This window comes from Corylus avellana, chromosome ca6, assembly GCF_901000735.1.
Source record: "Corylus avellana chromosome ca6, CavTom2PMs-1.0".
Taxonomy (NCBI): Eukaryota; Viridiplantae; Streptophyta; class Magnoliopsida; order Fagales; family Betulaceae; genus Corylus; species Corylus avellana.
Window position 1 is genome coordinate 23,395,410 of NC_081546.1, and position 12,119 is coordinate 23,407,528.

The 12,119-nt window shown below is 35.5% G+C and overlaps 1 protein-coding gene across 2 annotated transcripts; it reads left to right on the top strand.

Moving 5' to 3' along the window:
* Positions 1 to 5,743: 5,743 nt before the first annotated feature.
* Positions 5,744 to 10,171, top strand: LOC132183597 (receptor-like protein kinase). Of its 2 annotated transcripts, XM_059596947.1 has the most exons (4): positions 5,744 to 5,921; positions 6,110 to 8,959; positions 9,042 to 9,426; positions 9,670 to 10,171. In XM_059596947.1, the coding sequence occupies exons 1-3, from the start codon at positions 5,762 to 5,764 to the stop codon at positions 9,398 to 9,400; spliced, it is 3,369 nt and encodes a 1,122-aa protein (XP_059452930.1). In that variant the 5' UTR covers positions 5,744 to 5,761; the 3' UTR covers positions 9,401 to 9,426; positions 9,670 to 10,171. The 2 variants fall into 2 exon arrangements, with proteins under 2 accessions (XP_059452930.1, XP_059452931.1); XM_059596948.1 differs by having other exon boundaries at positions 5,833 to 8,959.
* The last annotated feature ends 1,948 nt before the right edge of the window (positions 10,172 to 12,119 follow it).

The following is a 12,119-nucleotide window of genomic DNA, read 5'->3' on the forward strand; positions in this document are numbered from 1 at the left end:
AAGTTGAGAAATGATGATGATTATAAGAAAGAAAAAAGATGATAAACCCTCCTACATGTTGCCCTAAGATGCATCAAAAGAAGTACAAAGAAAAGTACAAGAGATGAGATAAATGTTTATGAAATGAGGGCACATGTATGGAGGAGAGTATTTTTGGCCCCAAGATAAGATAAGATGAGAGTTCGGTACCGATACTCGGATGGAGGCGAAACCACTGAAGGAGGCTATGCCAGAAGGTGGTATTCCATCAACAGACCGTTGAGTGCACCAAGAAAAAGAGTTAATTGACGGTCGGGCATGGCTGAGGCCACAGTTCAGTGCCATGGTCACAAGGACCCGCAACCCTCGTGCACAGGGGTAATAGTGTACATGGGCCTTATTATGAGAAAATGATACTATATTTTCAACGATGATATGCTATGATGATTTACAAAGATTATTTATAATGATGCATTATGATGATGATTTATAAAGATGATTTACAACGATGATCTATTACTAGATGTAATAGTATGTATATGTTACGGGAGATGCAACCGTACATACAGATATTATTATGGCTAGAATTATATTTATTTGCGAAAATGATTTTCAAAACTGAGAACAAGGAGTAAAACTATTTATGGTTGTGGATGTTACTTGCTGGGCCCCCTTTGGGCTCATTCAGTTTTATTTCTTGTTTTCAGGTAGAAAGGATGCTGGAATAGGAGGCCGGAATGGGGTGGGAATAATTATTAATTTTCAAAGTCTTTTCATATAAGTTATTGTAATGATATGATATTCCGCAACTAAAGTTTAATGTTTTCTAATTTCGCTTGTAATAAAATCTCTTGAATAATGTTTTATACATTTTTCGTATCCTTTAAAATCAAGTACTCTGATAGACCTTATAGATCTTTGCAAGAACTTTTGTTGTAAAAGAAGAAAAGTGGCAAACTCAGCCTTAACGGGCTGGGGATGTTACAATAATGGTATCAGAGCCACCTAGTAACGCCAGGTCATGTGGTATTGAAGCACTGCATGATGAGAAGAAGCCCACATTGAGTGGGTAGTTTATAGAGATAGTCATGGGTGCTAAGTCCCACATTGCCTAGTTACTAGGTGAAACTGGGCTTTATAATGAATTATAGGGAAGCTCCAAATTGACTAGTCCTTTTGGGGTAATAGCGCAGATGTGGCTAGCGCTTTTCCCTGGGATGTTACAAATGGTATCAAAACATTACCCAGCCTGAGATGGTGGGAGTTTGCACAAGCCTATGAGGGTCGCTAGTGGACACACGTTGGTGATGCCAAAAGTGGGTTATATTATAATGGTGTCAGTTAAGACACAATGAAATGTATAAGGGCCAAAAGTTAAGGGCCGAGAATGAAGAAATTCCCTGAGGATTGCCAACGGTGACACTGGTGCCCAAGAAGAGTGCTTGTAGAGTCTCACATCGCCTGGGTATGGAATATGTTATGATATTTATTTATGAACAGATTGAATTTAAAAAAAAATTTTAGTAACTTGAGTAAGTTATGGTTCAAGTATGATTTGTTTTAATTTGGGTTGCTCAATTTGAAGATAGGTGGTAATTTATGGGCTTTAATTTCGAGGACGAAATTCTAATAAGGAGGGAAGATTGTAGCACCCCAGATTTTTAAGGTCTTATTTTAGAGATATTAAATTGATGCTATGATTATATTAATATTCATATTAGGTAATAATATTTATTCTTGAGGAATTTATTAGATCTTATGAATATTGATTTGAGGTTATTATATCATGATGATGATTTTATATTGATTAATTTATTGGGAGATTTAAGAGATATGATAATTGATGATTGATTGGTATAATTTGGAGTATGATTATAATTTTTTGGTGACTGATTAATTAAAGACATTAGACAGATTATGATGGGTCAGATTTCGGAAAATCTGTATCCAAATTAGTTCACTTTTCTTCTTTGTCCATTTTTGACTTCACCAACCCACTTGCCGAACAATGATCCCACTTTTTCTTTCTTATTCATATTTTATTCAAACCTAAACTTTGAGTTCACACCTAAACTTCTTTCTTAATCCTTTTTATATTCTTATTTTATATTATTTTATTCTTATTATATATTTTATTCTTTCTTTTCTCCCCCGACACTCTCACTCACCTACTCCCACTTTTTCTTTCTTATTACTATTTTATTCATATTATATATTTTATTCTTTCTTCTTTCTTTTCTCCTTGCCGACAAACTCTCACCCACTCCACCTTTTTCTTTCCTTTCTTCTTCTTTCTTCATTCCATCTTACTTTATTTCGTATATTTAATCATCTCTCCTGCTCAACATATTGCTTCATCATAGAATTTACGTGAGTAAGAGAGGAGAGAAACCGAGAGTGAGATGGAATTTAAGACAGAGAGCTGAAGAGGAAGAAAGAGAGTTTAGGCGAGAGAGAGAGAGAGAGAAAGTCAGTGAAGGGATTGTTATGGGTATGGACCAACTGCAGCAGAACGGGTTTCAAGTAATTACCTTTGATGATCCATTCATGTAATCCACTGTAAGTATTCTTACTTACTGAGTATGATATTGATATCCAATAATACGGATTTTTGTGGTTTTATAACTTGTCTAGCATTTTGCTATATATGATTCAACAATGATTTATATTGTCGGAAATCAATTGACTCACTACTTCACAGTTTTTTGTAGTGCTTGCAGGAATGGAAAATCAAGGTAATTATGCAGTTGTGATTAGAGATTCATATTGAGATGTACAGAGATTCCAAGTTGGTTAAGTTTTGTCTAGAGTTTAGACTGTCGGATAGATTTGTATAAATGCCTTGTACGACATAGCTTTGGGTATTTTTGTATAAAGAAAAGTATTTTAAGAGTATTTTTTTTGTATTGATAATTACAGTTTTTCCGCATATGAGATGAGATCGTTACACAGCCACCCCCTTTGGCCATGGCCACCCCCATCTGGCCGGATGGGGGTGGCTCGGCCACCCCCCTTGGTGCCCAAAGGGGTGGCCAAAACCAACCCCAACCACCATTGGGGTGGTTTCGACCACCCAGCCAGGGGTGGCTCGGCCACCCTGTGGAACCTAGAGTGGAAAACTCACCAACAAATTGGTTTACGGCCACCCATCACATTGAGACTAGCCACCCCATGGCCAAAGAGCCACCCCCAATCGAACCACCCCCAATTTTTTTTCCTTTACTTTTTTTTTTTTAAAAAAAAAAAAAACATTTTTTTAATTAATAAAATTAAATTAAATAGGTGTTACGTGTCAACATCTGATTGGTTCACGTGAAATTCCGTTAAGTCAACTAACAGTCAACTGACAGAATGACTAATTTGGTCTATTATCAAAACCACAGAAACCTCCTGACTCTTGTGATAAAAATCAAACCCTAGAAAAGAAAAAATAAAATTATAAAACCTTAGGGGGTATATAGTATTTAACCCCTTTCTTTATTCATTTCCTTACACATGTTAGTGTTGGACCCTCAGCACCCACTCATTTCTTTAGACCTACAATTGCATTGTTCATGCCCATCCCCACTTGAATTTGTGTCTATCAAATTAATTAAAATTGTCACAATAAAATAATGATGAGATAGAAATATAATATTTAACATTATTGATTAATGTGAACAGCTTGTATACCTACTGAGCCTTATATTAGAGTTGGACACTCATCACCCACTACCTAGTAAATATCATTAAAGAATGTCCACTAAACCATTCTTTGTTATTTTTTAAGTACACCACCAGAATTGCCTTTTAAGTTACCAACTCAGGTTGAAACGAATATGATTCTCTATATTTTTTTTTAAAGCATTCATCCTAAAGATTCGGGTCCACTAAAACCATTCTTTTTAAGGGAAAAAAAAAATTGAGAAATATTATTTAATAGATTACTTTATAATTGTCATACAATTAATATGATGTAACAATAACAATTAATAATTGATTTTTTTTTTATAAGAATTAAAATGTTAATTTTCAATGTCATATCATCTCAGTTATATAATGTGTCAATATGTGATTGAAGGGATTAAATTTTTTTTAAATAACTGATGTTGCTCCAATCATATGCCGATAGATATCAATAAGTTGTAAAAGAGTTATAAAGTATAGTATAATAAGTGATGGAAGGAGGGGACCGGGGTAGGCCATGCCCCCCCAAACTAAGGAAAAACAAAATTATAAGTAAAAAAAAAAAAAAAAAAAAAAGTAAAGTTTTAATTTTAGTCATTTGGCCCAAAAAAAAAAAAAAAAAAAAAAATTAGCCCTATTTAAAATTTTTTTGGCCCTATTCTTAATTTTTTTTGGGCCATACCAATTAAGTTTTTTTTTTTTGGCCCTTACTTTCAAATGCCCACTTTTTTGGCCCTTAGGGTAGTCTATAGTTCATAAAAAACAACCAAAATATATATTTCTTTTAATAAATAAAGAATTGAAGAAAAAAAAAAAATTTAGCTGACCCCCTCCCATAAAATTTCTTGGTTCCTGAATATAATAATATTACCCATAACTTTATCATCCTTTTTGTTACCTTTGTTCAAAAATTTATTTATTACAAGCTCCTAATTCATCTTATCATCTTTTATTGATACTAATTATTGAATTTAAATGATAAGGTTATCGACTTCTAATCCTATTAAATTGTATTGTTTTTCTGTTGATTACTAAAGATAGTTTTCTATTAGACTTATACTTTATTTGGATATAGAAATGTTATTCATTAGACGAAATATGATACAATTAGGATAATGTGTAAGCAAGAATTAACCTTTAATTTTCTTATTACAAGCTCTCTATTTTTATTATTACGCCATTTTAATTATATTGTAATCATTTAACAATTCAATCTACTGTCAATCTCCCGTCCAACTCCATCAATATTTCTTTCAAATTTAGGGTGCGTTTGGGAGTGTGTTTTTTAAAAAATAATCTGCGATTTTAAACTAAATCGCAATTTTAGGGTGTTTGGGATTGCGATTTTAAAAACGCAAATTTTAAAATCGCAAAAAAATCTGCGATTTTCATAAGCTGATTAGAGGGTGCTTATTTGAAAAAGTGCGAATTTAAAACAAAATCACGATTTCTATTAAAAAGATATTTGGCGCAATAGTTACATTTTTTAGAACGGGAATGAAAAAAATACCAAGAATACCCACCTAAAATATATTTAAAACCCTTCCTTTCTCTTTTTTTCTGTCTTGTTCATCCTTATTGGTAATTCGGTCATGAAACCGCAATTATATGCTAATGTTATCCAAACACTCAATTGATAAAAAAAAATACTTTTTAGTATGTTTTACCAAACGTTTGTGCGATTTTAAAAAGTAGCGATTTTAAAAACACAATTTTTAAAATCGCACTTATTGAAATCGCACTTCCAAACGGGCTCTTAGTGAATAGCATTGCTCTTATTGGAAAGTGAAATTATAATTGAATAAGGAAACCAAGATATTACCAAAATAAATAAATCTAACTGAAGAGCAATTGTTCTAAAACAAAGATATTAACAAGAAGCTCTAAAATACAAAACGGTAGAAACTCACCTCACTGTTCAAACAAAAAACCAAACACGGCAACCGACAGGGAAAAAACATTGACAAAGATTCAAAAATATTCAATAAAAACCGTGGTCCAAGCAAGTCAGATTCGTCCACGCCGACCTTGAAATTGCGGTAGTGAGTATAAACCCGCGTTCACACGTTGTGCAGACGGCTCATTGTCATGGCTTTTTAACACCCAATGAATCAGAATGCAACATTTAAGCCCAACTGACAACATTAAACTAAAACACCTGTCTTTCACATGGAAACTCTCTTTCTCTCTCACTCTCTCAAGATCATCTCAACTTTGTTCTGTTCCTATCCAAATTCCAGCAACTGGGTCTTCTTGTTGTTACAAGCGCCAAGAAGGTAAGTGTTTGTTTGCTCTTTTTGCCTTTCTCCATAATTTGCTCTACACCCAGCAAATATGAATAGCATGCAGCATGTTTTGAACCATTTCCTGCTGTTTTTATGCTTCTCTGTCTCCATTTTTACTGTCTCTGGTTTGAGCTCTGACGGTGCAACTTTGTTGGCACTCCTGCGGCACTGGAAATCAGTGCCTTCTTCTATAAGCTCAAGCTGGAATGCTTCTGATTCGACTCCATGCTCATGGTTAGGGGTGGAATGTGGGAATGCCCTCAATGTGGTCTCACTAAATCTCTCTAGTCAAGGAATTTCCGGTGGCTTAGGACCAGAAATTGGAAACCTCAGTCAATTGCAGACCATTTGTTTGAGTAATAACAGTTTCTTTGGTGTCATACCCCAAGGGCTAGGCCATTGTAGTCTTCTTGAGGAATTAGACCTATCTTTAAACAACTTTACAGGAGAAATACCAGATAACTTGAAGAACTTGCAAAATTTACAAATATTGAGCCTTTATGAAAATATGCTGACTGGGGACATACCCGAATCCTTGTTTCAGATTCCACCCTTGGAATATGTGTATCTATACAATAACAATTTGAGTGGCTCAATCCCTATAAATGTAGGGAACATGAGTGAGGTTTTGAGGCTATACCTATATGGTAATCAGTTATCTGGGACGATTCCTTCATCCATTGGTAATTGTAGTAAACTGGAGGAACTTTTTTTGAATCAGAATCAGCTGGTGGGTGTTTTGCCTGAGAGTCTAAACAGTCTTGGGAAGCTTGTTTATTTAGATGTCAGCCAGAATGGTCTTGAGGGTAGAATTCCTTTGGGTTTAGGCAGTTGCAAGAATTTAGTGTTTTTGGATTTGTCATTCAATGGTTTCAGTGGAGGTATTCCACAAGACTTGGGGAATTGTAGTAGCTTACAGGACTTTGGTGCTGTGAGTAGCAACTTAATGGGAAATATCCCATCCTCCTTTGGTCTACTACATAAGCTCTTACATCTTCATCTTTCTGAAAACCGTTTGTCTGGGAAAATACCACCTGAACTTGGGAAGTGCAAGTCCTTGCAAAGCCTACAATTGTATACAAACCAACTCGAGGGGGAAATACCTTCCGAATTAGGGATGCTGAGTGAATTGCAGGATCTTGAATTGTTTAACAACCGGTTAACGGGTGAGATTCCTGTGAGCATTTGGAAGATTCCAACTCTCGAGCATCTTCTTGTTTATAATAACAGCCTTTATGGTGAACTACCTCTTGAGATGGTGGAGCTCAAGCAACTAAAGAACATTTCATTGTTTAACAACCAGTTCTTCGGAGTGATACCTGAAGGCTTGGGGATTAATAGCAGCTTATTACAGTTGGACTTTACTAATAATAAGTTCTCTGGTAAAATCCCACCAAATCTTTGCTTTGGAAAGCAATTAAGTGTGCTGAATATGGGTCAGAATCAATTTCAAGGTAGCATACCTTCTGATGTAGGAAGCTGTTCAACTCTGCGAAGATTAATCCTCAAACAAAATAACCTCACAGGGGTTCTTCCAGAGTTTGTCAAAAATACATACCTTTTGTTCATGGACATCAGTGTAAATAGTATTGGTGGATCAATTCCATCAAGCCTGGGAAACTGCACCAATCTCACTTCCATCGATATGTCAAGGAACATGTTTACTGGGCTTATACCCCCAGAGCTAGGAAACCTTGTGAATCTTCAGAGATTGAATTTTTCCCACAACTACTTGGAAGGTCCTTTGCCAACTCAGCTATCAAACTATGCAAAGTTAGAGAGATTTGATGTGGGTTTCAATCTATTGAATGGTTCAATTCCGTCGACACTGAGAAGCTGGACAGGTTTATCCGCATTGATTTTGAGAGAAAATCATTTTACTGGGGGTATCCCATCTTTCTTGTCAGAATTTGAACAGCTTTCAGAGCTACAACTTGGTGGAAATTTGTTAGGAGGAGATATTCCTCCATCCATTGGAGCACTGCAGGATCTATTCTATGCATTGAATCTCAGCAGTAATGGGTTAACAGGTCAAGTTCCTTTAGAGCTTGGGAAATTGAACAGGCTACTACGAATGGATATATCTCATAACAATTTGTCAGGAACTTTAACAGCTCTAGATGAAATTCATTCACTTGTTGAGGTTAATATTTCATACAATCACTTCACAGGTCCTGTACCACAAACACTGATGAAGTTTCTGGACTCATCTCCATCATCGTTCTTGGGCAATCCCAGCCTATGTGTCAGCTGTCTTCTATCAGGTGGCTTAACTTGCACTGGAAACGGCAATTTCGGGCCGTGTGACCATCAATCAAGCATCAAAAAAGGCTTCAGCAAATTAGAAGTTACAATGATAGCACTCGGGTCCTCACTAGTTCTTGTTTTTATGCTTCTTGGACTTGTATTTATGTTTCTTTTGCGCAGAAGACCAAAGTGCGAAGTTGAGGCCTCTGATCAAGGAGGACCATCGCTCCTGCTTAACAAACTCATGGAGGCCACAGCAAATCTAAACGATAGGTTTATCATTGGGAGAGGAGCACACGGAACTGTTTATAAGGCTTCATTGGGCCCAGACGAAGTTTTCGCTGTAAAGAAGCTTGCATTTGCAAGGAATAAAAGAGGAAGCCAAAGTATGGCTAGAGAAATTCAAACGGTGGGGAAGGTCAGGCACCGGAATCTGGTCAGATTAGAAGATTTTTGGTTAAGAAAGGACCATGGTTTAATCATGTATAGGTACATGCAAAATGGGAGCCTTCATGATGTTTTACATGAAATGAATCCGCCACCAACTCTAGAGTGGGGTGTCCGCTATAAGATTGCAGTTGGAACAGCACATGGATTGGCATATCTCCATTATGACTCTGATCCTCCTATAGTGCATAGAGATATCAAACCAAAGAACATACTTTTGGACTCAGAGATGGAGCCTCATATTGCTGATTTCGGTATCGCCAAGCTTCTGGATCAGTCCTCTGCTTCATCCCTATCCGTCACAGTTGTGGGTACAACTGGATATATTGCACCAGGTAATTCTTCTAGAATTATTGTTGATTGGCCTATTTCATTCATAATTTCAATTAAATGAATTTGTGCACCATTGCCCGACAGAAAATGCATTTACAACAACAAAAAAAAAGGAGTCCGATGTGTATAGTTACGGAGTTGTTTTGCTGGAGTTGCTTACCCGAAAGAAGGCATTGGATCCATCATTTATGGAGGAAACGGATATTGTGGGGTGGGTCAGGTGTGTCTGGAGGAATACAGGAGGAATCGAAAAAATTGTTGATTCGAGCCTCATGGAGGAAATTTTGAAGGCAGATATTAGGGAACAAGTTATTGATGTTCTTCTGGTGGCTTTGAGATGCACTGAGAAGGAGCCAAGCAAGAGACCAACAATGAGAGATGTTGTCAAACAATTATTAGATGCAAATAGCCCCATGAGGAATCAAAAGAGCCAGCCCTCTTAAAGTTTCGAACTTGGTCGTGCTTGCTGGTAACCTTCTATTTGTTTTATTTGTTCAAGGTTTAGTTCCTCTGTGAAAATTTAAGTGGTGAATTGGTTTGATCAAGATAATCAAACCATGTAATGTATTATTCAATTTATAATATTTACGCTTGAGAATTTAAGATTAGCTACAATACATGATTATATATTCAAAATATGCAATCTATCAGTTTACAAGAAAATAAATACTACAATTGAATTCAATTGCATTATCTTGTGTTTGAATTTCAGAGTTATCAACAGCAGCTTCTACAATATTATCTGCTCTGTTTGACTTTCGAGCATTGGCTGCTATGGCTTGATCTTTAACTTCATCATCATCAACTGCTGCACTGTCTGCACCAGCTGCACTGGAGAAAGAAATCACCATTAACTTTGATTTGAGAAATACATCAGCCACTTGATCTTGCATGGAAATAAACTTAATAGAAATGTCACAGCCGAGAACTTTTTCTCACACAAAGTGGTAATCAACCTCGATATATTTTGTACGAGCGTGAAGAACTGGATTGGAGGCTAATGCAAGAGCTGCAGTAGGAGGTAGACTAACACTCAGTCTTGTATCCATAATTATGTAATTTTCTTATGCATTGTTTCTCATATCCTGAAATTATTGTAACTTGTAAGAGTCTTAAGAGATGCTCACATAGATTCAACCGTTTGAATTTTGAAGAACAGAGCTTGCTCTTGTAGGGAATGTTGGTGAAAGATATTTTGGCATGATTTTCCTGCAGACAACCAACACTTTTGCCATTGTCAAATAAGGTTGCATCGCATGATATAAAAAAACATGCTTTTCAGTGCCACATATATGCATATATGTATGCACAAGCATATGTTTTTTTTTTTTATTCAATGCAGGGGAGGGGAAAATGAGAAATTACACGAAACTAAAAAACAAAGGCGACAGAGCCTTCTTGAAGACAGTTGAGAATGGGTTAAATAAATGACCCAACCCATCAAAGTAAGTGATACTGTCAACAAGGGCAATTAAAGGCAAAGTTCCGTAAAATGAACATAACACAGGAGCCCGACCATCACTGCTGAGGCACCCAAACACGACCATCAATGGTCGGTTGAATAAGTGAAAACTCTGTCAAAGATAGAAAACAAAGGCAGTACAAAAAACTAGCCAAAAAAAGAAATACAGAGAAGAAAAATACAAGGAAAATTTAAAAAGCAAACATGGCACAGTAAACCCAGCAAGGAGATTTTTTTTTTTTTTAAAAAAAAAATGATTTGCAAGTAATTAACTCTATCACCTTATTTTAACAAAATTGAAGCTAAACTTGAAGGGTAACATTGTTGCAATTGAGCTTTTTAGACAACAAGTAATTTAATATGGTATTAGAGTAAATGTTATGAATTTGAACATTGTTTATGTAATTCAGTTTTCATTTCAATTGAATATTTTGCATGCTAGACCATACTTATTGAATGAGAGTTTTTATCTCACACTTGAGGAGAAATGTTATAATATTAATTAAATTATTAAAATCACATTTTTCTATCAACTTTAGCTTTTGAGACTAACTAATAATTTAACAACAGACCAAATAAAAACTGATAAGTGCCGAATATTGCACATTCAAACCCCTTAACTTGCATATGTTAATTCCTTAGCGTTGTTATTTGTTTGATTTTGTTTTGTTTTTGTGTTTTAGGGCTTTAATTGAAAGATGCAAGAATTCCATTGAAAATTGGGATAAAAGCACATTTTGGGAGCATCTTGAATGCTTGGGATCGAGCACACATCATTTGGCTCAAGCGCACCTGTGCTCGAGTGCCCCAGCACCTAAGCTTGAGAGAACCAGCGCTCGAGCGCATATCAGCCTAAGCTCGAGTGTGCGCTCGAGCGCATATCAGCCTAAGCTCGAGTGTGCGCTCGAGTGCAATTACAAAATGCGGCAGGAGTCGTATGACTTATCTAATTCTTTAATAAGTTTTATATAATCAATGGAATAACATAATTCATCTTCGGTTGGCACGAACTGTTTACCTAGATTACACTAAATTAGGATGTAGTACGATCCGTCTTCCCTATGTATGGCCTATCTAATCCTATTGATCATGTTAGAAGTGTTTCCTTTTGTGTTTAAACCATTCATACAAACTTTAACAGATCATATGTTAATTAAAAACCGTTATATAACCATCATCCCCATAATTATAGAAAATAAGAATGATTTGATTTCAATAAAAATAAAAGACTTTCTAAGACAATAAAATAATTTCACTAATATTGAATTTGGAATTTAAGAACAATTGCATTAAAATATTAAGAACTTCAAATTAAGTAATTGACATTAGATTAAACAATGTGTTACTTATAACCACAATTAAAGTGTGTATATATATAGCCCAAAACTATATATAAAAAGCTGAAAACTGAAAGTTGGCCCAAAGGCCCAACTTTAAAAAAAGCGGTTATAACTACTAACCGCAACCACCTTTTCACCCCTAAAGTTTCTTACAAAAATTGGCATTTTCTCCTTTTGTGGTAGACTAATGCTAGAAATCACTTTTTTTTAATTTTTTTTTTTAATCTCATAACTATCTCACAATGCTGACGTGACAATCCTAACTAACTCTTTGATCAGTCTTATTAATAAACAAAAATCAAGGGTTGGTTAGATTGTCATGTTAGTATTGTAGAATAGTTGTGAGATAAAAATGTAATT